The sequence below is a fragment of the Symphodus melops genome (assembly GCF_947650265.1).
Source record: "Symphodus melops genome assembly, chromosome: 5".
NCBI classification, from domain to species: domain Eukaryota; kingdom Metazoa; phylum Chordata; class Actinopteri; order Labriformes; family Labridae; genus Symphodus; species Symphodus melops.
The window spans coordinates 3,593,818-3,620,842 of record NC_136695.1 but is presented as its reverse complement, the minus strand read 5'-3'; the positions used below and the strand labels follow the sequence as shown (position 1 = coordinate 3,620,842).

The window sequence follows — 27,025 nt, the reverse complement described above, 5'->3', positions numbered from 1 at the left end:
GGCAGGAAACAGTCTAAATATATACTAGCTCTGTGTAAACAAGAAGGATACTGAAGAATAAAGTGACCATAGTGTTATGATGGATACAATATAAGAGCTGATATCAGACAGAATAAAGTGGAGTAGTGCATAAAGACCATAAATGAACATAACTAACAGAATCAAGAGGCTTCAGAGCAGTAAGAACATGGTAACAGAATAATAAATGGAGTCGTGCATCAGAGCAGTAAACATTATAACAGTTGGCCTGGATGTGTGATAAAGGGTTAATCAGCGGTCCCTCCCTGTCACAGAGGCTCTTATCTCCTCTCAGGCTGTTTTCAAAGATTCGTCGTTGAACTTCTCTGAATGTGTCACAACATACGTTACTGTTTTATTGTTCTCTGCTTGTTCTTGAATTAAATAAAGTTATTTTGAATGCTGTCTCTAAACAGCCAATGAAAACTGTTGCAGTCCTCGGTGGGGGAATCGGGGGTCTGGCAGCGTCGTACTACCTCAGCAAAAGCCCCCAGGTTACCAAGGTAACGCACACACACACACACACACACACACACACACACACACACACACTCACCACGTGTTCGTTCTCTGTCGTTTCCCGTGCAGGTCATACTCTTGGAGTCCAGCGGGCGGTTCGGGGGTTGGCTGTGGTCCACCAGGAGGTCTGACGGAGCCGTGTTTGAACATGGACCCAGGGGGATCAGACCTGCGGGGGCGGTGGGAAAAAACACACTCAACATGGTGAGTGTAAAGTAAAGTCTCACATCAACAAACGGCAAAATGTCCCCAAGAGGACGGTGAAGCGTGTCGTATCGATGATCTGTGAATCCTCGTTACGCTGTTTCAAGATCGTAATACAACATAAACAGACAAACGCACATCTGAAGTAAATGCTGCATGGTCACAAGCTGTTTATAGGCGGCTCTGAGGTTTCTTTAAACTGGTTATAAATGAAGAGAATAAGTGACCCAAACACATGATTTAATATGTTCTGCACTCGAGTGATGTTGTTGTGCTTACATGAGAGTATGAAAACATTTTATCCTCCCAAAGCTGAAAATACGACGTGTTCAGCTGAATTCTTTAGAGATAACGTTTGTGTGTACGGTTCAGATACAGACTTTTATTCCTTCACTTAAAAGCTGCATTATTATTTTCTTTCATCATGAAATGAAATGTACCTCATCTACTTTGTCACTGATGAAATTCAGCCACCTGCTCAAAGGTTTAAAACAACACAAACTGGAGATTTAATCTTAATTCCAACCATGACTGGATTTCTGGATTTTTATCTGATTTTGATTTTTTTTTTCTCCTCTTCATCATGTGTGTGAAGTGTGTTGTTGTAAATCCACTCTGATCCTGTATTTGTCTATAAACCCCTCTATTTCAGCCCTGCTCAGAACAGGCTGTTTCTGTGTCTGTAGCTTTAAATATGTAAATGAGCTGTGTCTGACCACGCCCCCTCTCTGGAAGGGCTCGGGTGTACTCGCTGCTTTCTTGCTCCATGTCCTATTGTTTACGGTGAGAAGGCAGACTCAGAGGGCAGAACAAACACCTAGCTGTGGGAGTGTCACCCACCTGGGGGAGGGGCTACTGCCCTTTGTGATGTCATGAAGGGAAAATCTCCAAACGGCCTGTTTGAGCACACATTTTCTGAAAAGTGGAGCAGGCAGAAGACGGAGAGGATGGACTTTCCTCATGTGGGGGGTTTGTAGACAGACTAGGGACACATGTTAGAGGAACATGGAGACGTGTGACCTTTAAGGCTGAGCTGTGCAGCTTGTTCTAAAAGTGTCTCACTGTGTGCAGGTGGACGAGCTGGGCCTCTCAGGTGAGATTCTACCCGTCACCTACAGTCACGTTGCATCGAAGAACAGATTTCTGTACGTCAACGAACAACTGCACAAGATGCCTTCAGGGCCCAGGTAGGAATGGGACAAAAAGAAACCTGTGTGTGTGTGTGTGTGCGTTCATACATCCATTCTCAGGGCATTTATATCAGTATGTGACATAACAAGGACTTTGTTCTTGGTATCACCTCCCTCTGTTACGTCTCCACCCTCTCCTCTCCTCTCAGTGGCGTCCTGCGGACCGCGCCCCCCTTCTCTCGCCCCCTCGTTCTGAGCGGGGTGAGGGACATCCTGGTGAAGAGGGGGAAGCAGGAGGATGAGACCATCCATTCGTTTGTTTCCAGGAGGCTGGGAGGAGAGGTGAGGACCATCGAAACGCCAACCATCGTGAAACATCCGTGTGGAGCGGACTGTAGTTTAACACCACTGTGTGTGTGTGTGTGTGTGTGTGTGTGTGTGTGTGTAGCTGGCAGACATAGCCATAGACAGTCTGTGTCGTGGTGTGTTTGCAGGCGACTGCAGGAAGTTGAGCGTGCGCTCCTGTTTCCCGATCCTCTACAACGCCGAGCAGAGCCGAGGTTCCATCATACTCGGGATGCTTCTGGGCTCCGGTATTTAACGGCTTCGTGAACCATCCTGAGACAACTTTCAAAAATGTGCTCTAAAGTTTTTAAACTTCTGACAACTGGAGTGAAAGCTTTTGTTTCCCTGAGGAGAAATCCAGTGGATCAGGGTGATGCTTGGTTCATGATACTGTGGTCTTTGTGATCCGTGCAGGTCCAGGTCCAATGGTCCCTCCTGGTCCTCTGGCTCAGAGGTCGGTGGCAGAGTCCTGGGCTCAGTGGTCCCTGATCAGAGGACTTCAGTCTCTCCCAGAGTCCCTCACTGAGTTCCTGCAGCGGAGCGGGAGGGTTCAGCTCCACAGCGAGGCCGCCGTGACAAAGATCAGTCCGTCAGAGACCGGCTGGAAGGTCAGAGAGGACCAAGTCTACCATGTAGCTCAACTTGTGTATAGCTGAACCGTCTGAATCACTAATAACAGGATTAATAAACGTGATCACCTCGAGTCAGGGGCGGAGCCAGGATTCCTCCACCACAGCCTAAAACCTCCATTACACACACATGACCCAGTAAAAGTCTGCTGCAGGTTCCTCCTCTGAGACATCTGTAAGTTTATTGATCGACTCTTTGAAGAGTTCAAAGGAAGTTGAATGGCACAAAGACGGTGTTCGTGCAATTTCGAGGTAGATCTGATCAGCTCATGTCTCGATGGTGGGAAGTTATTGATGACTCATCAGTTTTGATTGGATGAAGGATAAAAGGGCGTGTAGCTGACCGGTTTGTCAGGAGGCTTAAAACCCGCCTCAGCTCCTCCTCAGTAGGATGACTGAAAGTTAGGTTGAGACAGGATTTCCAGCGTGGCGCCCTCTGCAGGAACAGACGTGACATCACTCAGGCTTTGTCCAGTAATATTTAAACTCTGGAATAAATGCACACTATCACACTCATGATCTACGCTGAACAAACACCCCCCCCCCCCCCCCCCCCCCCACCTGGACTGTACACCTGATCAACATTGGATTCCTGTTTTTTATTTGATCCTCTTCTTCAAACATGTCGGTGTCTGTTTGCAGATCAACTTGGAGGATGGAGTCGTGTCAGCTGATCACATCATCTCTGCACTTCCTGCTAAAGGTAAGATGACAAAATTTCAAAATTCAAACTCTGTAATGTTTGGAATTAAACAAAAACGGAATTTATTGTGTTAGTTTCTTATCTTATCTGTTGTATAAAGTTGATTTTCTCTGTGACCCCCCCCCCCCAGCTCTGTCCTCAGCCCTGCCTCCCTCCTGTCAGCCTATCATTAAGCAGCTGCAGGACATCTCCACGGTAACAGTCGCCGTGGTGAACCTGGAGTACGAGGGCTCCATCCTGCCTGTGACGGTGAGAACAGATGATTCGATTTGATGCTTTCATTTCTCGTTGATGACATTAAGAGCGAGTTCAGACCGTCCTGCTGATGTTCTTTCAGGGCTTCGGTCACCTGGTTCCTTCCTCCGAGGATCATGGTCTACTCGGGGTGGTTTACGACTCCGTCCCCTTCCCTGAACACAACAGACCTGAAGGACAAACCACCAGACTCACGGTACTCACACACAGGCCTTAAATCCACCTCGGAGCACCTCTGCAGTGTGTTTGAGTAAAGTAACCTCTGACCCTGTTCGTCAGGTGATGATGGGCGGAGCCTGGTTCCAGGAAGTGTTTGGGGACCCTGAATCAGTAACCGAGGACGTTCTTTTGGCGAGGGCGACTGAAGCCGTACAGAAACACCTGGGAGTGACCTCAGCGCCGAGCTGGAGCCGAGTGGTCTTACAGATGGTACGACAGGAGTGAACCCGACCTCGACAGCCTCTGCATGTTTCTAATAAGCTCCACCAGCAAAAAAAAAACAAAACTGCAGAAAGGTTTACAGACTGATGCAGAGCTGGCTAAACACTGCAGCTACATGAGTTGGTTCTTTATGTATTCGTCATCCTTGAGCATATTTTATACGTCCCATGTTTCTGGAGCCTGATGACGAGCTCCTCTTTGTCGTGTCGGTGATGTAACGTTTGTTGTCCGTCTCTCTTCAGGACTGTATCCCTCAGTACTACCTGGGACACCATCAGAGAGTGGGTGAGTATCAACATTTAGAACAGGAAGTGAAATGCACCGTGTCATTTCAGATTCAGGATGAATGTGTGTGACTTGGATAAGTTGTGATGGTCACTCTCCCGTCAGTGTGTGACCCCCCCCCCATCTTTACTTCAGAGAGACTCGACCGCTCTGACATGATCTAAGACGAATGATCTAAATAACTTTGAAATCTTCCTTGAGGTGTTTTTGAATCATTTCCAAACTTTTAGTCCCGATGTTTCTAAAACATTTTGTCGCCATCGAGTTTGTTTAACTTTCCTGAAGCAGTGACATTCCTCCTTTTCAAACTTTTTTTTTTTTTCCCATCAAACCTTTGAAAAAGTCTCCCCTTCTGTCTTTTGTCATAAGTAACACAGCGTCCAGACTTTTTAAAAATGGAGTCGCACTACAGGAACTCTAATTTAACCTGAATAATCCTGATCTCCTCCTGTGACTTAACTCACATCCGGCACAGTTAAGCATCGTGTCTTTTCTTTCCAGAGTCCATGCGCAGCTTCATAAAGAAGAACAATCTGCCGCTGTCCCTCATTGGCTCCTCCTACGACGGCGTGTCAGTGAATGACGTCATCTTCGGTGGACGGAGAGCGGCGGAGGAGCTGCTGGGAAGTGCGCTTTGATTCAGCCGATCGCCACTGGGACACCAGCTGTTTGTTTACAAAGAGATTCACTGAAGCATTTAAAAGGAGAATGTTTGCATGACGTCCGTCGTGTCACCGTGACGTCGACCGCCGATACGCTAACTTCAAATCTGCTTCATCAGCTGTGAATGTAAAGATGAAGATGCAGTGTTTTAGTCCGTTTGTCTTCAGTGCCGCTGTGTAAAATTAATATTGTTTTATAAAGAGTAATTTAACTAAAAAAACATTTACAGAGTTGTCTGAACTTTATTTTAATTGAGATTTTCTTGACACAGATTTAAAGGAAGCAGCAGCCAGTATGTCCTCCTCCTAACTTTAGATTCTGCTCCTGAATGCTCTGGATTTGTTTGGACCAGAGAAGGTAGGCGGGGCTTTGAAGGCCGTTTTGGACGCCCCTGGGTTTGCCAGATATGAGAGCAGTTATCAGGTCAACAGGTGTTGCAGCGATGGAAGCGGGCAGTGGAACTGCTTCAGATAGAAGTGATTGTACCCGAGCTAAAAAGCCTCTGCATGTTTCTAATAAGCTCCAGCAGCAGAAAGCTGCTCAAACTAGGATCAATGTTGGAGATGCTTTTGAAACATGGAGAGAGGTTAGAACGCAGAAAGCTTTACAGACCCATGCAGAGCTGGCTAAACACTGAAGCTACAGTGTCCACCACATGCAGAGCTGGCTAAATACTGAAGCTACAGTGTGCACCACATGCAGAGCTGGCTAAACACTGAAGCTACAGTGTGCACCACATGCAGAGCTGGCTAAACACTGAAGCTACAGTGTCCACCACATGCAGAGCTGGCTAAACACTGAAGCTACAGTGTCCACCACATGCTGACCTGTATGAGAGGAGGGGGCGGAGACAGCTCTCTGTGATGATTAGAATCTGGACTGCAGTACCCAGTTTAAACACTAGGTGTCAGAAGTACATTTTTTAACTTTCTAATGTTCTCTTTAACGTCTGATAAAAGTTCTTTAAAGTCATCTTCACTGCAGGATGTTAATTTTGTAAAGCATGGTCTCATGACTGCCTGCAGCCGCCTTGTGGCGTCACAACCTCTCATCAACGCTGCTCTCACGCGCTCTGAATCGTTCGTGCAGTAAAGTGATCAGTCTTCACACCAACGACTTAGAAAGAATGAATTTAATGAATGAAGAAATGTTCCAACTCTATACAACTCCAGAACGTCTCCTGATTGGACAGTTAAAAATAACAGCCCTGCTCTCCTGCTGTCTGTCCACTGGGGGGCGATACACACACACACACACACTCAGACACGCACGCACACACACACACTATCTGAGCCCCAGCTTCTTCTTCTCTTTCTGCTTCTTGCGGACCACCTCCATGTTTCGGTCCTTCCACATGCTCTTCCTCAGTTTGATGGGTCGACTGCCGACGTATTTCCCTGAAAAACAAAACAAAACGAGAGACGTGGAGTCATCGCTCAGAGCCGAGGTCGTGTAAACGAAGGCTGTTTGCACGCCGTCGTCACCAGACTCACCGTTCATCTCCCTCATGGCTCTGACGTAATCGTTTGGATCCTTGAAGCTGACGAAGCCGTAACCTTTCGTCTTTCCTGTTCGTTTGTCTCTCACCACCTGAGGAGAAAACAATCAGCCGTGAACGAGTTTCACAGACGAGTAAAACAAACGCACGACGTACAGAAAGAGGGTTTAGCTCAAACCTTCGCTTTGAGGAAAGATGGGTATCTGCTGAAGGCTCGAGCCAGAATGTCGTCGTTCACCTCGTTACCGAGATCGCCACAGAAAATACGGAAATCATCTGAGACACGGAGAGAGAAGGTGGAGTCACATTATCAGCACGTGAACATTTGAAGACGCCCCCTCGTCTCATCGACGGGTCGTGTTGGCTGATCACGACGCCAACAAGTCAAACGTCAACGTGTTTGGAAACCATGACGACAAAACTACAAGTCCCAGACAGTCAACATTTGTTCTCCTCTTGTTTTAAGAACCTAAACTCAAACACACCTCAAATGTTACTCGTGTTTTCTTTCTTCTTCTATGGTTTTCAAATACGACTGAAGTTCTGTATTTTTATTATTGTGACCTTCACAAGCATCCTTCATTAAAGATTCTTGTAAAGGTCACGTACGACCTTGATATGGTCCCACCTGTTTCCCATTCCAGCAGACTGGCGTCCTCCCAGCTCGTTCCAGCTGCAGTCCGGATGCACTTCTTCACCTTCTCCCCCTTCCCTTTCTTCTTGTCCTCCGTGGCGCTCTCCACAGGCTGAGGCACAAACACACAAACATCATGAAGATCGTTTCGTCTCCACGTGAAGCGTGACTCTTCAGAGCGTGCTCGTACAGAGAGCGGTACCTCGGGCTGCGGGGGGTCGGGCTCGGGCATGCTGGGTCCGATCACGTTGCCGCTGTCTTCGCTCTCCTTCTTGTCCAGCAGACCCGCCGCCATCACTGCAGCCTGCTGCTCGGCCACCCGCGCCGCCAGCTCCTCCTGAAACGTGCACGAGAGAGACAGTGAGAGCGGCTCGCTGACTGATGCAACAGCTGCACGCTTCTTTAAACGCCACATACTGTTTTTAATTATACAGCAGAGTTAGAGAGGACAAACTGCAGATACCATTCTGGCCTGTCTCTGAGCTCGGACGTCGACGCGTTTGTGTCCCGAAGTGGGAGGGGCAGAGTACACGGTGGGCGCTGCCTGGATGATTGACGGCGTGGGTTTGATGGGAGGCAGGGGTCCTTGCCTCATGGGAGGGGACGACACCATGGGGACCATTTCCCTGACCTGAGACGGACGCAAACACACAAAAGGCGTCAGAAAAGAGCCGAGGAGACAGGAGAGGAGTTGCTGCTGAGACCGTTGCCGCGGCGACGCAGACCTGAGGTGCAGGTGCCGGAGCGGACATGTGCTGGATGGGCTGCGGAGGTGACTGGAGCTGCAGGTTGGGAGGGAGCATCATGGGAGGAGGCGGAGGAGGCCGGGGGAGGGGAGGAGCCATGGTGGGACGCATCATGGGCAGCCTCGGACCGCCTGACGCCACAGACGAGAACATAACAGGTCAGTGTTTACCGTCTACACGTCTACAGGTAACAAAGACATGATGGCCGTCTGAGGATGATCTCACCAGGTCTCTGCAGGATGTGGGGCACGAAGGCCGGTCTCATCATGGGAGGACGAACTGGAGGGACTGGGACACAAACACAACACGATTATTAGTACCTCAGCTTTAAGGTCAAAGTTCAGTACAGAAGAAGAGAACAACAACAACAACAAAGTCCTGAAGCTCAGATTCAGTGTTTCTCTCGTTTGTTTTGAACTGGTTTATGTCGCTGGTTCCATCTCATGTCATTTAGAAATACCAGTAACTGCTGGGACCATTTGAAGTAAATCAAACCAATTAAACAACACACCACCATAATCAGTCTCATTATTATAAAATGTATTATTATCTGTCTTTTTTCTTGTTTTGCTTCCTGGTTCGCTGCTTTAATAACATGTTTCTGTGTTACATGTTAGCGGAGCCACTCGACGAGCTCCTCCAGCACATTTCTTTCAAAAGACACGTTTTCCTTTTTTTTGTATTTACTAAATCAAACCGTCTGGGTTTTTTTTCCTCCATTTGATCTATTTTGTTTGTTTTAAGTTCATGAATTAAAAATATATAAACAAATAATGCGAAAGAAAACTGATGAACAAAGACGGATTCAAAGAGCTGCGTTACAGAGCGATGACCTCGTGACCTTGTGTGTGCGTTCACAGTGAGAGATCTCAAAGTGTCACAGGACGTTCATCTATCTGATCTAAAGAAGCCGGAGGGTCGTCGAGCTCCGACCCGTCATCTTACTACGCCTCTCTTCTTCTTCTACTTGGGCTTTGTTGCGTTTGATTTCACAGCACTTGACAAACAGCATTACTGAAAAGAGACCATTGAGTCACTGCACAACATTTGAGCCTCCAAAAGGTCAGAGTCCTTTTTTTTTTTTTACCTGGCCCCATGAAAGGCGGTGGAGGTCCAACAAAAGTAGCAGCTCGAGCGTCTAACGTCTGCTGAACCTGAGAGGAGAAGAAGAAACAGAGTGTGAGACGCAGAGAGGACGTGGAGCAGATTCTGGAGAACCAGTACCAGTTCAGACCTGTCTGTAGGTGTTCGTGCCGATGATGGGTCGCACCATCGGAACCGCGGTGACAGAGATAGCAACAGGAAGAGCCTCCATGACAGGACCTCCTGTTGCTGGTATCGGACCACCAAGGACCTCCTGCTCGAACCTGAAACCAAAGGGGACACACACACACACACACACACACACACGTGAGAGGGATGTGTGAACAGGGCTGAAGAGTTTATGACTTCTTTCAACGGAAAATAAAGTGAACGTGACGAATCAAGATCCCACAGACCTGTGTGTGTGTGTGTGTGTGTGTGTGTACGTGTGTGTTTATGAGGTTAAATCTCAGTTTTCCGTGTTGAAGCGTTTACAAGCTGACTCTTCCATCACCTCAGTGTGCGACTGTCTTCTCTAAATTATCGTTTTAAGTGTGCGTTTGTATCCGGGCATCGTTCTGTGACCCGTTTACGTCCTGTTTGACAAATACTCACAGCGCCATCTCCGCCTCCATCTCCTTCAGACGCTCCTCGCCAGACTTCAACGCCATGCTGACACAAACACAAACCCACAGGGTCAAAATCAAACACAACAATAAGTCCAACACACACAAGACCCCAGTATAATGCAGTATTATTAATCATCAACATTATCAATCATCATCTACTGCAAAAAAAAAACAATCATTAAGTTAACGATTAATCGAGTTAATCGAATAGTGAATCGAAACACATTTATATATTAACATGTGAACTTGTGTTATAACTGAATAAAAACACACACATATACTAAAAACATTAACTCGTCACTTTAAGGTTTATTTTTATTATTTTAAAGGGAATATTACTGATATATTAGAATTACTTCTGCAGCTTTTTAATCCCTTTAAGACATTTCTGGCTCACTTATGTTGTGTGTCTGATCCTCATAGAAACCTTTTCCACATCTTGACTCACCTGATTTGATGATTTTGACGCGTTTTTATGAGTTTATTTTTGTAAAGCTGCTGAATGATAAGCTAACCTGTGTTAGCACCGTGAGCTAGCTCTGTTAGCTTCACGCTATCAAAGCTAACGACGAAGATAAAAAACCCGCTTCTTGACTTCTACGTGACTGTTAATAAATCATGTCTGCAACAACAAAAACAACGATTAACCAGAAAGAAACAAAAAGACAACAAGCTACAACACGAGCAGTGCGCGGAGAGCTGTGTTCTTCTTCTACGTCTCTATTAGCGGTAGACAAAACAAAGAAACGACTCATTACCGCCACCAGCTGGTAGTGAGCGTAGACATACGGGTATTTTACAGTCTATGGCGTTACTGTATGTCTATGGTTGGGATGTCGACGTCTCAAATAAATAATATTGATAACTACAATATATTTACATGAACTATAATGCAGATAAGTATTTATTTATTTCTTTTTTTTTTGGGGGGGGGGGGGGGGGGGGGCTCACAATGTGCCACGTGGTTAAAAATACACTAAAATGTCATCAATAAATGATGTGATTTAAAGATTCACTTAACTCACACATTCACCATGCTGGGTTCTCTAAATGAGACAAATGAAGGGTAAGACAGATTCCTTTAGGAGGTGATAACCTGCTTGTTTGTGTGTTTTGGTCTTTTAATGTTTATATTCTGTCATCAAGAGGAGGTGATTGGAGCTTCTCTTTAAACACTGCATCATGTTGGTTGTGATGTTTGTGTAGTTCTTCTTGTTCTGCACACAGTTTTTGTCTCGTCTGTTATCTTCTCACCTCTTTCACTTTCTCTCTTGAAGTAAGACAGCTGTGAGTTTATAAAGCTGCTGATGCTCAACATATTATTGAGATTCATTTTTCAAACTACTAATGTAAACCTTGACAATATGTGACCAAAGCCCATTTCTCCCAAGGGAGACAGTAAAAGCAACTAACTCGCTAAGTAACTAACCTTATCTATTTATCAGGACTTTAAAATGAATCTTAACATCACTGATAGAATAATAAAAGGTGGTAATAATAGATTTCGTCTTTTTACGAGGTTGGTATTCAGAGTTCTTTGAGGTATGGGGGGCATTTCCATGGGTGCACAGGCAGCTGAGGGGGTTGACTTGAATTCTGAATGAAATGTGGAGCCAGTGATGCCTGAAGGATGGCTGTGACGTCTTCATAATTATGCACAAACAAAAAAAATGAGTGCTTTTAATTTTTTGAGTCCTGTTGCAGATATGTCAAATTGTAGACTGTTTTTATTTGTCTGTGTGATTCTTTTGAGCAGGTCCACACATGTTCTTCTCTCTGGTGAAGGAGTGATGTGTTTCTATAGAGTCACAAACACAAACACAAACACAAACAGAAACATCCTCTGCTGCTTGATGTGTTTTATTTGGATCACAGGATGAATGTTTGAAAAGGTGAAAAAAACGGGGGGATAATATGTTTCCCTTTGAATCAAGTAAACTTTAAAGATTTAGGATTAATCCTGAAAAATGTCCCCGTTGCCATAGAAACAGAAGTTTTTAAAAATCCCGCGATTCATTTCGAAGCCACGCGAGGTCGAAGCAGGTTGATGACGTTGAAGATGTGGGCGGGGCCTAAGATTCAGATTTCTCTCCCCCTGACCAGTCCAGTTTACCTTCAGCCTGCTGGACTGACAGAGACTGGTCCTGCAGCGTTTGGTGAAGAAGAAGAAGAAGACGAAGAAGAAGAAGAAGAAGAAGAAGAAGAAGAAGAAGAAGAAGAAGAAGAAGAAGCACCAGCACCAGCATGCTGCGCACCGTGATCACCAGGACTCTGCCCGGACTGAGCAGCAGACTCTCTGCTTGTCACTTCTCTGCCTCCGCTATCCCAGCTCCCAGCAGCCAGCCCGAGGTCCACTTCAACAAGGTTAGGCCATGATCACAGTAACTGCGCACTCAACAAGTGTGCAGAACATTTAACCTGTTAATGTACCTCAAAGATGCCTGAGCAGAGCTGAAGTTTAAACTCCTGTTTCTGCAGGAGCATGCTCTCCAACTTTACTATCAACCATTTCCTGCTAAAAGTGACAAAAAAAAAGCTGCTGCAGGTGTGCTCAGAGTGGCTGTATTAAAAAGGTTATTATCAGTATTTTAATCACACACTTATCTCTGCACTTGAAGAGATAAGTTTGTTGGTTATTTACTGCAGCTCCTCGTGGTTCAGTCCATGTAAAGTAATCCTGTCATGCAACCATGATGCAGCAATAATCACACACCACATGAGGTTACCTGTAAGGTCTAAAGAGCATGCTCATTGACACTCATGCAATGTAAATCTGTGCATTTCATTAGTTTTTACTAGTTTAGTAGTTAAATGTGTTTTTAGTTGAAGGTGTGCTTCTGTCATTCAGTCCATGAAGTCATGAAGATACACAAAACTCTAAATGCACAGATTATTTATAAGTAGACATGATCATGTATTTGATCATGTATGTACAGCTTGGTGGCTGCTGCCGATGAGCCTCCTGCAGGAACAGATGGCTGACGTCACTCAGGCTTCAGTCATTAACATTTACAGTCTGCTACGTGTTCTGCAGACTGCAGTGGAGTCAGAGCGCCCCCTTGTTCAAAATGTCCCAGGAAACAAAAGTCTTTAAAATTCTGTCTAAATCACTTCACTTTTTATTAAAAAAAAAAAAAAAAAAGTTGTGTAATGGCTTGTCTTTATACTATTTTTTAAAAACATTTTTAATTTTTTTTTTTTTTTTTACTTCTTTTAAAAAATCTGTCATTTTTCCTGGGATATCATTTAATCAAACCAAAGAATAAACTGTTAAAAATGTGTAAAATAAGGTCAGTAAAGAAAGTGATGATTAACGAGTAACATAACAGTTTAAAGTTGAGTAACTTCTGAAGTATTTATGAGGAAGCACCGAGACACTCCTGTCTTTTTATGATAGTAGGTTATTGATTTAGTCGACAGTCTTTCAGGTCGTGTTCGGCTCCATTATTATCTCAGTGTTTGGTCGTGGTTAGAGAATCTCGCTGCTACGTTCCTATCAAGCTTTCGGGTGCCAGTTGGCGCCGCATCAAGACCGTCCACGACTCGTTTGAGGTTTCTGGGAAATCATTTGTAGAAGTTATTTATTCAGCGGTAACAGAAGCCTCGGCCCTCCTCCTGATCTGACTGTAAATACACGAGAAAAAGAGATTAGTTACAAAGCGGACATGTGAGTTTTTTTCATGAGAATGTTTGTGAGTTCCTGCTTCCTCGTTCACTCACCCTCTGCTCTCGTTATGATGTAACCAGTGAGGCCACACCGAGGCCGCTCACGGAGCAGGAGGTCGAGTCTTTGACATTTCACAGGAACACTTCATCTTTGTGAGCTGCAGGAAAGAAGAAAAAAAAAAAGCTGCAGAGACGAGGAGGAGCACTCCACAATGTGGCTCAGCTGGTAGATTCAGGCTCAACTGGAAGGTCGAGGGTTCAATCCCCAGCTCCTGCAGGAACATGTCCAATGTGTCTTTAGGCAAGATACTTAACCTCAAGTTATGTGACTGGACTTCTGTGGTCTCTTTACTCAGCTGCCTCTACCATCAGTGTGTGAATGTGGAGGTGTGTCAACGCGCTAGAAAATATATGTGCAAGCTCGAGTCCATTTACTGCTCAATGTCAGATGTTTTTGTCAGCTATCTTTTTACATCAGAGCTGCAGCTTAATGTGCTCGACAATCAGACACTCGATTGTTCGATTTGTTAAAATACACAAAATAAATTTGGTCGAGGTGGAAATGCAACAATATTAAATATTAGTAGGTTTGTTACGTAGAAATCTTTACGATCCTGTTGGAGAAATACGACGCAAGCGAGCGACCACCTGTGCTGTTGAAAATGAAGCCGATGGCGAGGTTATCTGTTATCTACTGGTACAGTCTGGATATACGTTTGTTTGTTTGTTTGTTTGTTTAGGGGAGTTTGAATGAAAAGAGATCCTGACATCATGAAACTCAGTCTGGGTCTGAATGTGTTTGTGAATAACTCTTGTTTTCACTCTCACACACACACACACACACACACACACACACACACACACACGCATAATAACAACGTAGTGAATAAATGAGACCCTTTGAATGTTTCAGCTGTTCATCAACAACGAGTGGCAGAATGCAGTGAGCGGGAAAACTTTCCACACCATCAACCCAGCGACCGGAGAGGTGATCTGTGAGGTGGCAGAGGCTGACGAGGTACACACATACACACACATACACACACACACACACACACACACACACACACACACACACACACGGAGAACATCTTCATATGAAGCTAAAATAGTATCATAACATTTTAAAGATCCCGTCTCGTCCTCATGGTCACCTTTCATGTGCTCAGTGAAACCTTTAGAGCAGCTCCTTGTTTCTCTGACGCTGGCATCTTTTCAGCCTCTTGTCTCTTTAAGCCCCCCCCTCCCCATGTGACCCACTGTCTTCTGATTGGTCAGCTCTCGGGGGCAGAACGCTGCAGGGCTGCCAGGGCAGAGCTGCTGTCCAGCGTTGGGAGAAGAGAACTTATGTAAGAGGTTTCAGCAGCTTATGTTGAGGCTCGAAGCCGCCTGGTGAAATTCTCACAGGTTAGCGCCCTCTACAGACTCATCATGGGATTACAGCAACATACGTTTCAGCATCGTAACAGTATGAGAGTCTTAAAATGGAGGGGACACCAGTTTCAGTGAAACCAGCTAATCAGTGAAATATCTCTGAACATTTGATGTTTATTTAGGAGATCAAATCTTAGAGCAGGTTGTTCGCTGCACCTTTAATCAGACGTCTGTTTCAAGATGAATCTTCGTTCTGTATCTGCTGAAACAGGAAGAGTGTGTCCAGAAAAGAACTCATCATGTGATGCCATCGTATGTTGTTTGAGTTGAGTATGAATGGTTACGTTTGTGCAGCCTCCTCCTGCCCGTCATGTGACCTTCCACACAGACGTTTCTCACAGACCTTTAGAAAGCACACGTGCTCACGTGTTAACGTGTTGTCCTTTTAGGCTGATGTGAACAAGGCGGTGAAAGCAGCACGCGACGCCTTCAAGTTGGGGTCCCCATGGCGACGAATGGACGCCTCACACCGCGGCCTGCTCCTCAGCCGACTCGCCGACGCCATCGAGAGAGACTCGGCCTACCTCGCTGTGAGTTGAACCACTGTCACGCTCAATCACTGCGGATTGAGGTTTTGAAAAAGTGATCGGGCTGGTTTTAGAAATCTGTCAAATCTGAGAATGTGATCCAGTCTACAGTCATGTTGAGACATTTTAATACCTTTTTAAATCACCGTCATGATCCGCTCGTTCAGGCCGTAACAGTTGAGGGAGGTAAACACACTTTCAGATTTATCACTTTATTCATAAACAAACCGAAACCATGGCAGCAGGTCGTGTGTCTTGGCCGTGCAGAGGGAGAGAGTAAAGGAAGCTGATCCACTCAGGTGAAGCCAGCCAGCCAACCACAGGTAGGCGGGCGGCGTCTCCAAGTAAGCAAACCATGACCGACCACTGGAGGAAGCCGAAACTCTGAAACACAAACAAAACCAGGTGAAACCCACGTGGACAGGGACGTCACATTTCTGGATCTCTACAGCGACACACTTTGACGGTTTATGCTAACGTTACGTGTTCACAGCTCATATAAACACGTGGAAAACTGCAGTCTGGTGAGCAGAAAAGAATAATAATAATAAAGCTTCAGCATTGCCTACACAAAGATCATACATTTATTTTTATTTATTTTTTAAAAGACGGGTAATGTTGGGTTGAATGAATCGGCTGCGTTCACACATGCATCACAATTCTTTAGGGACATTTTCTTGAGTTTTGTGCATGTGTGAAAACATCATCAGGACGACCCTCGTGTATCCAACCCTCAGATGACCTGTATTTATCTTAGAACTATGAACTGTAGAAATGACTCGCCACAAGATTACATCAGACTGTCAACACTTCTCTTCCTCTGTAACAGTGACTCAGCAGATTATTGGCTCGGTGTCGACAGTTCATTGATCAAACGTTTTTATCCAGAAGTGAGGATGTAGAGAGGAGGAAACGACATCAGTAAGTGCAAACAAGCGGCTTGAAGTCAGATCGGACACAACAGAGGTGCTGACAGGAAGTGAGCAGAGGTGCTGACAGGAAGTGACCAAAGGCAGAGCACAACATCGACAGCTGCTCATGAGATAATTCTAATCAGTGTCAAAATCATGCAAAATGTTGTCATTGAGGTCATTATCAAAACCGTTAAGGTCGTTCATAAAGAGCTGGGTCTTTAGCTTTTTCTTAAAGGTGCAAAGGGAGTTTGGTCATCGTTCCACCACCGGGGGGCGACAAAGGAGGAGAGTCTCGTCAGACGTCTTTTATTAGCGGAGGGTTGACCTGGATAATGAGCAGCAGAGTTTTGATGTGTGCAGTGACGGGGAGCCGGTGTCGTACGTATCGTGTAAACTTAACGCTGTGTCGTTTCCACAGGAGCTGGAAACCCTTGACAACGGGAAGCCGTATGCTGTTTCTTACTGCGTGGATCTGCCCAACGTGGTTAAATGTCTCAGGTAACACACACACATACACACACACACTTAGTGCAGGTTTTATGCTTGAGTTGGACTTTGTGTTCAACCTTTGTCCAACGAATCATAACCCTGACTTAACACTGCAGCAGAATTGACTCTGTTGTAGACGTGCTCTGTTGTGTAATCCGGCAGCCGGATGATGCTGATTAATGTCACTTCAGTTTAATCTCATTAAAAAAAAGTAGATCTGCTTTAGTGTGAGCACAGGTCTCACCCCGACACGTGTGTTGTGTTCAGGTACTACGCAGGCTGGGCCGACAAATGGGAGGGAAAGACCATCCCCATCGATGGAGACTTTTTCTGCTACACGAGACACGAACCCATCGGAGTCTGCGGACAGATCATACCGGTGAGGGTGTTAACAGAACGCACTTAAGTGGGCTAATTCATCCTGATGTAAATCTGCAGGCTGCACATTATCGTCGTGTTGCAGCTGCATGTTTACACATTGTGATTGTGTCCTGTTCAGACACGCTGCATCTCTTAATCTCTCTTTGAGTCCTGCTGTGTTTTGGTCCTCCGAGTGAATTGATCCGTTGGTATACAACGCCTGCAGAAGACAACAGGCGTGTGCACATGAAATCAAACGATGCACGCTCAGAAAGTTTGGCATCCAATAAGATCTCTTTCTGGGAAGATCAAACATGAGCCAACGTGTAGAGACATATAAAATTATGATGAATGTTTACTTTACAGAAACAAACCATTATTTGTAAATCATAGGTGTTCGGTTGTGAGGCTCATTATTGTCCTCTTGGTGAAACTTAAACAATATATTTTTCCAGTTTTTTTTCTGGCTTTTCTTGATACCAGAATTTCTAAATTTAATACAAGGACGAAAAGCCAAGATATTGATCTCTGTTTTGATACCACAGAAATAAAATCAACTTCTTTTACTAATAAAGAAACATGGCCCACCTGGGGGGGGGGTTACTGCCCTTTGTGATGTCATCTGTCGCTCTGTCTGTCTTTGCAGTGGAACTTCCCTCTGCTGATGCAGGCGTGGAAGCTCGGCCCGGCCCTCGCCACGGGAAACACAGTGGTGATGAAAGTGGCAGAGCAGACGCCGCTCACAGCGCTCTACGTAGCCAACCTCATCAAAGAGGTGTTTTTATTTAACTCTATCTCGATCATGAATCTCAATTTTGTTTTAAAGAGCATATTGCAGGTTAAAAAATTTTTTGAATTAATATTTTATATAGTCTGTTAATGGCTGTAAAATAAGTAGGTTATTTTTTTAATATGTTCTACAACACACAAGTGCTCTAATTTAGAGGAGAAAGTGGCTGTTTTAGCATAGCCGTTTAGAACGTGCTTTTTTTTCAACAACGCGTCATATGACGTAACATGAGGGAGTCCCGTTCTCTGACTCTGCTTTGATCGGCTTCATGCGTCTGTGTATGAATGAATGAATGAAGCCTTTATTGCCCCTGGGGGAACTTGTCTTGCACCGAGAGCATCAAACACTTTACAAACAAACATTTAGAAGGCAGCACAAAAGAATTAAAGCACAAAAAAACAGGCTAAAACATGATTAAAGAGGTGTGATGATACGTGGTAGTGAGTGAGAATAGACAGGATGCCTCCCTGCAATAGTTTGTAATTTGCGCTGCGCACATTCAGGTGCACAGTGTAAGTGGCTGATTATTCATAGTGTGTTTTGGTGAATTATTCCCACAACCTCAGAAACGATCGAACAGACATGTTGAATATTTCGGCATCAGACACAAAAGCGTTTCCTTATTAATGATTTAAATCTCTGGCTGTTTAACATCAAATATTATATACGCAGACAGAAAGCGTTTAATGATTTGATCTGCTGGAATCCTCTGTTATATTCTCTAGTGTGAGCGTAATAGACACCGGACAGTCTGTTTTAATATACCGTAAATTCCGTACTATTGAGCGCACCTGGATATAAGCCGCACCGGCTAAAAATAAGTAAATAAATGTATTTGTACATATATAAGCCGCACTTGATTATAAGCCGCAGGTGTCCACGCTATAACAAGAGCTATTTACACAGACGTAGGCTACCGGTAACATCCGCAAATACTGTAGCGTCCGTACGGACGTTAAAGGACGACGAGAGCGTTCAAATAATAACTTTTAATAACCCGATCACTGTCGGCCGTGACCACGCCGTTTACAGCAGAGAGCAACACATAACTTGCCGTAACAATCCAACTCTCTCACCCAGCGTTCTCTCATACAGCCACTCAACACGTTCTCGCTGGTGCATTCACTGACTCTCCACATAATCGGAATTATGAACACATTATCAACTACTGATTTTACAACATGAACCGTTACAATACGAAGCCTAGCCGACGGTGTCTGTAACACGTCTGATGAAAAAGATGACCGTAATTTATTTCACAAGAAAAAGTCCATCCATTCACTGCCTCAGAATGACTTCATTACTCACTTCCTCAGTCTCTGTTGTCGCTGTCAGTGTCATCTTAACGTGCAGCAGCTCTGTTAGCTTCTTTGACAGCCAGGTCGATCGCCTTTAACATGAAAGCTGCATCATATGTATTTCTCCGTGTGTTTTCCATCATGAGGGTGCGTGTATGATGCGCAAAATGACTGATATTAAGATCCGACGTGACGAAGTCAAATGTTTTTGCGGCTGAAGCTCATTGTCCCCCATAAAAAATCCATGCATTAGCCGCACCGGAGTAGAAGCCGCAGTGCTCGAAGTGTGAGAAAAAAGTAGCGGCTTATAGTCCGGAATTTACGGTATGTAGTCATACGATTTATTATAAATCCAACTCTGTTACAAGAGAGCGCGTGTGTGTGTGTGCGCGCGCGTGTGTGTGTGTGTGTGTGTGTGTGTGTGTGTGTGTGTGTGTGTGTGTGTGTGTGTGTGTGTGCGCAGTGGGGAAAGACGGAACGCGCAGTTTGGAAACGAAACGAAACACAACCTTTACTTCTGTCGGTCCTTTATCCCATTAAAACTTTAAACTTTTTGTAGTAGCCTAATATATGTGCACGCATTAAACTGTGGAGTGTGTGTGTGTGTGTGTGTGTGTGTGTGCGCAGTGGGGAAAGACGGAACGCGCAGTTTGGAAACGAAACGAAACACAACCTTTACTTCTGTCGGTCCTTTATCCCATTAAAACTTTAAACTTTTTGTAGTAGCCTAATATATGTGCACACATTAAACTGTGGAGTGTGTGTGTGTGTGTGTGTGTTTGTGTGTGCGCAGTGGGGAAAGACGGAACGCGCGGTTTGGAAACAAACAGAAACACAAGCTTTACGTCTGTCGGTCCTCTATTCCATTAAAACTTTATACTTTTTGTAGTAGCCTAATATATGTGCACGCATTAAACTGTGGAGTGTGTGCGCTGTTGTGCATGTTTGTGTGGATTACGTGCGCTGTGAACTCACGTCAGGAGAATCCTGCAGCATACACTGTATTTTCTATAACAACGTGAGCACTGGGCTGCATGAGGAATAAACAATAAAGACATAGAGCTGCATTTGCACAGGCCGTGTAATCGGGTTCTATGTCTGTCTGTCTGTCTGTCTCTCTCTCTCTCGCGCGCGCGCACAGCGCGGCACCGTAATACGTTGTACAGATTTGCCGTTTTTACAAGCAACTCCCATACAATGTAAAGGTGAATGATCGGCACTTGCACCTTCTACAAATAGTTTTTTAATTGATTGAATGTGATTACAAACTTTATATATGCTGATGTGAACAAAGCACGAGCCCATATATGGCGAGCTGACACCTGTCACTCAGCAGGACGCCTGCTCCGGGTCTCTCCTCACACCACAACTTCACTTCTCTCCTGAGGCCGTTATTCCTCTAATCCTGCCTGTTTCTGCTCTCTATCACATCTAACAGGTTCAGAATAATAAGCCAGTGGACCATTATATGTAAAGGAATACATGTTTTCTCCCTCTTTATTGACGGGAGTGACACTCGGATCCATGATTTTCTATGTTAAACAGACGGGGATTCAGCGGGACTCCCTCATGTTACGTCACAGCCGAATGCGGAAGTAAAAAGCAAAGACGTGCGAACACGTACTAAAACGTCTCCAGGAGACCCTGTGGGTTATTAATTTCAGAATTTCTTTAAAAACAGTATTGTTAACGTATTTTCCTATGATTAGTTAAGTTTTGTCTTTAACCTGCAATATGCTCTTTAAAGGTTTTAAAAACGTGTATTTCTGTTGATTTTAATTAATTTTTTAACCAAATGAATCAAAACAGCTTTTTCTGTATGACAAGTTCACTTTGAATCAGTTTCTGCACTTCTGCTCATTTAAAACTTTTTTTTTTTTTGGTACACTGCTTTAAAGGAGCAGTATGTAACTCTGACACCTGGTGTTTAAAATGGGTACTGCAGTCATAGATTCTAAACGTTAGAGAGAGCCTGTAGGTTTAATGCTGATGTAATATGAATAATGGTGGTTTGTGTTTGTAGGTGGGTTTCCCTGAAGGCGTTGTGAATATCCTCGCGGGCATGGGACCGTCAGCCGGAGCTGCCATCGCTCGCCACATGGACGTCGACAAGGTGGCGTTCACTGGCTCCACAGAGGTGGGAAATTCCTGTCATTTATTTTTTTATTGAGTATGCTGTAAAAGTGTCAGAGTGAAACTAATGAAAAGACGAGAGAGGTCTTTGATGTAAAAAAAATAAAAGAACTGAACCCGCCCATCTCTCTGTCAGGTGGGTCACCTGATCCAGCAGGCCTCGGGCACCAGCAACCTGAAGAAAGTCACTCTGGAGCTCGGAGGAAAGAGTCCGAACATCATCCTGTCTGACGCCAACAGTACGTTAGCGTCTCTGAAAACAGCTGTTTGCTTCCTGTTCAGGTGCACCGACCTGCTCGCCCTTCAATCCAGGCAGGCTCGCCGCCCAGGGCGGTCAGGCTGTTACCTCATGGGCTGAAGCCGCCACTTGTCTTCCTGAGCAAGTGGCGTGACAAAAATTACACGCCAGAAAACCATCAGACAAGTTGGGAGAAGCACATCGTGCAGTGTATTGAAGTCTTAAATAACAGAAAGGTTCTTCGGGTCGAGGTTGGATTTGTTGGAGAGGACAGCTGAGGAGAGACAGGAAGTGTTGGTAGGAGAGAGTGCGGGGTGATGTGCAGTAAAGTGCCTCAGCCGAGGTGGGATTTGAACCCACGGTTGCTGTGAAGCCAACATGTGAAGCCGCTTCACGCCATGCGGTTCGATTGGTATTTAAAAAGCCATTGAAGGAATTTAAACAGAAGATTAGAAATTAAACAGGAAACAAAAAGAAGATCGTCACAGGCTTCTGACACGTTTGTTTCTTCATTTCCCCTCCCAGTGGCGGACGCGGTCGAGCAGTCCCACTTCGCTCTTTTCTTTAATCAGGGTCAGTGCTGCTGCGCCGGCTCGCGTACCTTCGTCCAGGCCGACATCTACGACGAGTTTGTGGAGCGGAGCGTCGAGAGAGCCAAGAATAGAGTGGTGGGAAACCCGTTTGACCTGAAGACGGAGCAGGGGCCTCAGGTAACACACACACACACACACACACACACACACACACACACAGGGAGGGGGGGGGGGTTCTTGGTCTCTAACATCATGACACCCGCTGTGTGCAGGTGGACCAGGAGCAGTTCAATAAGATCCTGGGTTACATCAGCAGCGGGAAGAGAGAGGGAGCGAAGCTGATGTGTGGAGGAGGAGTGGCTGCAGACAGAGGCTACTTCATCCAGCCCACCGTGTTCGGAGACGTGCAGGACAACATGACCATCGCCAGAGAGGAGGTAGGACGGTGTGAGGAGGACTGTCTCTGCTGTCCTTGTTCCTATACACAAACACCTGGGGAGAACCCATTTATTGACGGAGTGTGTCGGACTCTGGCGCTGTAGGTGGCGATAAGTACCTGTGTGATATTCAGCATTTGTCCCAAGTGGATTTTTTTACACAATTTATTAAACCACCAACAAAAATAGACGAGAGCAACGTGCAGCCTCTCTCCTCAGTCTCCTCCTGCAGTCTCCCCCCTGAACGAGGAAGTGAAGCCATCTTTAATAGATGCAGCAGGGTCGTCGCAAAAGTATATTTTTGGAGAATGAGGAGAAGCCGGGAAGTGTTTGAAGGAGGGAGGAGGGAGGGGGGGACGGCGTGCAGAAAAAAGGTCAGTTTCAAACCCACGTCAGCTGGGAAGAGGACTATTCCCTCTGCACGTGGGGCACATGACATAACTCTACGCTATCTGGTTCCCCCGATTGGATATGACCCAGGGCCGACTTTGATTTTGTAATTTCCTTCCAGAAACAGCAGTGAGACATTTATCATGTCATCATTCTGCTTAAAGAACAGTGGAGATGTAAATCATGTCTGAACCCCACGTATGGCTCAGTTGGTAGAGTCAGGGGTTCGATCACCCAGAGTGGCTCCCACTGCTTCATCAGCGGCGTGTGAATGCATGAGTGACCTCAGATGGTCACTTTACAGGTGTGACTGTTGGTGTAAAAGCACTTTGAGCAGTCAGAAGGCGAGAAAAGAAATAAACAAGCTCAAGTCCATTTACTGCAGCATTCATACCCGTCAACAGAGCACGACAATAACAGACTGAACCGTACAGGATACAAGCTACCATACATGACCACATGATATATTCAGTGCTTCATTCATACTGTGACTCTTAAGACTTTTTTTTTTTCTTTGCAGATCTTTGGCCCGGTGATGCAGATCCTGAAGTTTAAAGATCTGGAGGAGGTGGTGACGAGAGCCAACGATACTAAATACGGCCTGGCAGCGGCTGTGTTCACCAAAGACATCGACAAGGCCAACTACGTGTCCAACGGGCTGCGGGCCGGGACAGTCTGGTAACAGAATCAAAGATCACCGCTCTATTAGGAACATTCACAGGAACGTTGAAGTTTGGTCGTGTGTTTAGATTTCGTTTCAAATTAGTTGATTTGTCGAATTTCCAAGTCGTAAAAAAAACTGAAGAGAATCGCAGACAAGAGGAAGTGAGTGTCTGCTTCACTCACATGGATCATAAGAAGCTGTCAGTGCTCTTTTTGTCTACTGCTGTTTTTAGAGGTTTCTCTGAAGTTACTTTAACAGGAAAGAGTAAAAAAAAAAACAAGGATTCTTTTTGTCTGATGGCAGTGCTCGTTTCAAAGCGCAGCGACCGGTCATAGCTGTCAGGTGATCGCCTGAGTTTAGGAAAGTCGCGTTGAGCATTGAACCCTGTGTGTGCAACATGGACTCGTACGTTTTCCATCCCTCCCACACGACGCACATCACTGAACGACCAGAAGAACAGAGAAATTAAGTAGGGGTGGGACTTCATTAAAATATGTTAACTAATTAACTCAGGGTTTCTAATTAATTAATCCAAATTAATCGCTTTTTAAGCGCGTCACAATATTTGCCCTAAAAAGCAACACTTGTCAGTCTAAATGGATTTTAGTGAATGAATGAATGCATGCAGTGTTACCTGCTTCTCAGTTTCATTAAACTGTTGGATCTTGTTTGAAATGGTTTTTCTGCACAGCAGCTGGAAAGTTGGATCACACGTTGCTACCTTTAGCACATTTTCTAACCCCTTATCTTCTACCACTAACAGTGATCTACAGTGCAGAGCGATCAATTTAGAGAGTGAATCTGTAACTTTATCAGACGTTGAATTAATAATTTTATTCCTGAAGACAGTCAATTAGTCGAGTTTATGCTGCAAACGCTTCTAGTTTGTACTTGTAGCGAAGCTAGCGCTGAGCTAGCGATAAGCTAACTGCTAAAAAATGTAACGCGTTATTTTCTTGTAATTAATTAATCTTAATTAAAACATTAAAGTCCCGCCCCTAAAATAAAGATTTTCTGCAGGTTCTGGGTGCATGTGACCTTCATACTACAACAGACAGTTTGATGTTTTTCTGATGTGTTGAGGTCGATCAAGCTGCAGGCAAAAAAATATATCGTAAAAGTCAGTTAGTGCTAGTCAGCTGACATTAGTTAATGTTACCCACGATCGTATCAGGATGACTGTCAGCTGTTTGTGTTCTGGGGAAGTGATGTTCGCTAAAGGCAAGAACATTCTGGAGACCAAGACTGATGATGCTTTCATTGCAGCGCCGGCCTCATGACTTCTTCTTCTTCTGTATGTGTGGAGATGGTTCCCATGGAGTCGCTCGTTTGTGTTGTAGCCTCGTGTTCAGGTTACGTTTCATGTAGTCGTGTTCCTCTGACACGCGTGTTTCCTCTGCAGGATCAACTGCTATGACGTGTTCGGGGCTCAGGCGCCGTTCGGAGGATACAAAGCTTCAGGAAACGGCAGAGAGCTCGGAGAGTACGGCCTGGACAACTACACAGAAGTCAAAACGGTAACGCGCTCAAACGACACCCCGCTGGTAGATATGCATATCGTATTACAGATCAAATAAAACATGTTGGAAGAATCTCTCAGTTTGGAGAGCGCTGCTCTTCCTGTAAGGTCGCAGCAGAAGTTAATTTAAGGCAAGTCTGTTTATATAGCGCTGTTCAGACACGGTGATTTACAGACATAAAAACAGAAATACATGAAAACAAAGCTTTAGGAAAGAGTGCAACAGAAATTAAGAAAACAGTGCAAAAGGAAGACGTCATTAAAAGACAGAATGTAAAAGTACTCGATGAGGTAACACCTTTTGAAAATGCACGATGCAGCTTATTTATGGAGCTTCTGCCGCAAAAACATTTGACCTCGTCACATCGGATCTCAATATCAGATCTTAACACACGGAGAAATACATATGATGCAGCTTTCAAGTTAACGGTGATCGAGCTGGCTGTCAAAGAAGCTAACAGAGCTGCTGCACGTTAAGATGACACTGACAGCGACAACGAAAAAGACACTGAGGAAGTGAGTGATGAAGTCATTCTGAGGCAGTGAATGGATGGACTTTTTCCTGTGAAATGTATTACGGTCATCTTTTTCATCAGCCGTGTTACAGACACTGTTCGATAAAGGATTTCCAGTAGGCTTCGTATTTGTGGCTTTTGTAATTTGAAAGCCTGAGTGAATAATAAAGTTTTAAGGCCTGATTTTAAAGGAGCTGTGTGGCAGACTTAAACAGACTTCAGTTCAAATACTTTAACACTTCACCTTTCATGAATGATCAGGTCAGGCGTCTCTCATCCTGAAGACGCGTCCTCGGACGAGACTCTTAACCCCAAGCTGCTCCTGCTGCTTCGTCAGCGGCGTGTGAACGTATGAGTTCAGACTGATGGTCACTTTACACAGCGGCCTGTAGCGTCGGTGTGTGAACGTGTCCGTGTGACCTTCGGGGGAAACGTGGAAGGAAAGAACGACACGAGCTCAAGTCCATTTATCTTTCACCTTGAATCATATCAAGATAAGGGGAACTGTAGTTGAGGGTTTTGCTGCACCACTTTTAAAAGGTCAATTTATGAAGGTCGCTTCCTTCCTTTCCTACGTTATTCTGCGAATGTTGAATTTGAGCAGGATGAAAGTTAAAGTGTTTTGAATGATCCACTAAATCTAAACTATTAAAGCCAATCACTGAAACAGCTTAAAACCCTGCAGGCTGTCCGGTTGGTGTTTTAAGAGCGGATCAAATATTTTTCTGTTTGTTTCCAGGTAACCATCAAGGTGCCACAGAAGAACTCGTGAGGCGTCCGGTCACATGAACAGAACAAACACGATGATTAACCACCACATTCATTTTGAGCAATAAACAACTTTTTTCATTGTAAAAATCTTTAATAAATAACATAAAACCAGAAGAAGAAACTCTGCTCATGATTAAGCTCCATGTATCTTTGATTCTTGTCCTGATTCACAGTCGTTATAAAAGTCTTTCATAATAAATGTATTTGATGCATTTTGCTCAGTCTTTTTTTTTTTTTTTAAGATTCAAAACATCCTTAAAGGTCCCTTTGTCCACCTCGTGTGCAGTAAAGCGTCGGCTCTGCACTCTGCAGCTCTACAAGGAGCGTTTGTGCACTGAGAAGAAAGGCGGAGAGCATCCGCCCTGTTTCTATGACAACAGCAGCTGCTCCGTTAATTTGCATGTGTTATAATTTGAATGTTTATTTTTTGTTCAGACGCGGAGCAAAGAGGATGTGGGTATGAAATCAAACGTCTGTGACGTCAACGGCGACACTGAGAAGTTCAAAGATTTTTTTAACTTTCTGCACAGAAACAAAAGCGCACAGAAGAAGCAGGACACAGCGC

General features: G+C 44.9%; 3 protein-coding genes across 3 annotated transcripts; 2 read left to right on the top strand and 1 right to left on the bottom strand.

The window, feature by feature from the left end:
* The first annotated feature begins 408 nt into the window (after positions 1 to 408).
* Positions 409 to 5,443, top strand: ppox (protoporphyrinogen oxidase). The gene is made up of 12 exons (XM_079344745.1): positions 409 to 521; positions 607 to 741; positions 1,813 to 1,928; positions 2,081 to 2,213; positions 2,320 to 2,464; positions 2,631 to 2,824; positions 3,488 to 3,548; positions 3,679 to 3,797; positions 3,886 to 3,999; positions 4,083 to 4,232; positions 4,487 to 4,529; positions 5,031 to 5,443. The coding sequence occupies exons 1-12, from the start codon at positions 438 to 440 to the stop codon at positions 5,165 to 5,167; spliced, it is 1,431 nt and encodes a 476-aa protein (XP_079200871.1). The 5' UTR covers positions 409 to 437; the 3' UTR covers positions 5,168 to 5,443.
* An 866-nt stretch (positions 5,444 to 6,309) lies between these two features.
* On the bottom strand, positions 6,310 to 10,514 carry rbm42 (RNA binding motif protein 42). Its single transcript, XM_079344173.1, has 12 exons — positions 10,231 to 10,514; positions 9,769 to 9,825; positions 9,305 to 9,437; positions 9,158 to 9,224; positions 8,296 to 8,358; positions 8,050 to 8,201; positions 7,788 to 7,955; positions 7,527 to 7,661; positions 7,319 to 7,436; positions 6,869 to 6,966; positions 6,686 to 6,782; positions 6,310 to 6,589 (listed from the first exon to the last, which is right to left on the bottom strand). Exons 2-12 carry the CDS (start codon positions 9,822 to 9,824, stop codon positions 6,477 to 6,479), a joined length of 1,200 nt encoding a protein of 399 aa, XP_079200299.1. The 5' UTR covers position 9,825; positions 10,231 to 10,514; the 3' UTR covers positions 6,310 to 6,476.
* Positions 10,515 to 11,894: 1,380 nt separating this feature from the next.
* Positions 11,895 to 26,670, top strand: LOC306823822 (aldehyde dehydrogenase, mitochondrial-like). Its single transcript, XM_079343667.1, has 13 exons — positions 11,895 to 12,146; positions 14,362 to 14,466; positions 15,272 to 15,412; positions 16,742 to 16,821; positions 17,080 to 17,191; positions 17,819 to 17,947; positions 21,284 to 21,397; positions 21,530 to 21,632; positions 22,157 to 22,341; positions 22,437 to 22,601; positions 23,512 to 23,669; positions 25,058 to 25,172; positions 26,429 to 26,670. The coding sequence occupies exons 1-13, from the start codon at positions 12,027 to 12,029 to the stop codon at positions 26,459 to 26,461; spliced, it is 1,560 nt and encodes a 519-aa protein (XP_079199793.1). The 5' UTR covers positions 11,895 to 12,026; the 3' UTR covers positions 26,462 to 26,670.
* The last annotated feature ends 355 nt before the right edge of the window (positions 26,671 to 27,025 follow it).

What these genes read in the sequence shown, in the direction of transcription:
- LOC306823822 (XM_079343667.1), top strand. Translation starts at nt 12,027, where the DNA reads ATGCTGCGCACCGTGATCACCAGGACTCTGCCCGGACTGAGCAGCAGA. An exon ending in CCGAGGTCCACTTCAACAAG is followed by an intron (nt 12,147 to 14,361) that starts GTTAGGCCATGA and finishes TGAATGTTTCAG; the next exon opens with CTGTTCATCAACAACGAGTG. An exon ending in TCTGCGGACAGATCATACCG is followed by an intron (nt 17,192 to 17,818) that starts GTGAGGGTGTTA and finishes CTGTCTTTGCAG; the next exon opens with TGGAACTTCCCTCTGCTGAT.
- rbm42 (XM_079344173.1), bottom strand. Translation starts at nt 9,824, where the DNA reads ATGGCGTTGAAGTCTGGCGAGGAGCGTCTGAAGGAGATGGAGGCGGAG. An exon ending in CCGACCCCCCGCAGCCCGAG is followed by an intron (nt 7,437 to 7,526) that starts GTACCGCTCTCT and finishes TTTGTGCCTCAG; the next exon opens with CCTGTGGAGAGCGCCACGGA. An exon ending in CATCTTTCCTCAAAGCGAAG is followed by an intron (nt 6,783 to 6,868) that starts GTTTGAGCTAAA and finishes TTTTCTCCTCAG; the next exon opens with GTGGTGAGAGACAAACGAAC.
- ppox (XM_079344745.1), top strand. Translation starts at nt 438, where the DNA reads ATGAAAACTGTTGCAGTCCTCGGTGGGGGAATCGGGGGTCTGGCAGCG. An exon ending in AAGATGCCTTCAGGGCCCAG is followed by an intron (nt 1,929 to 2,080) that starts GTAGGAATGGGA and finishes CTCTCCTCTCAG; the next exon opens with TGGCGTCCTGCGGACCGCGC. An exon ending in GCTCCATCCTGCCTGTGACG is followed by an intron (nt 3,798 to 3,885) that starts GTGAGAACAGAT and finishes ATGTTCTTTCAG; the next exon opens with GGCTTCGGTCACCTGGTTCC.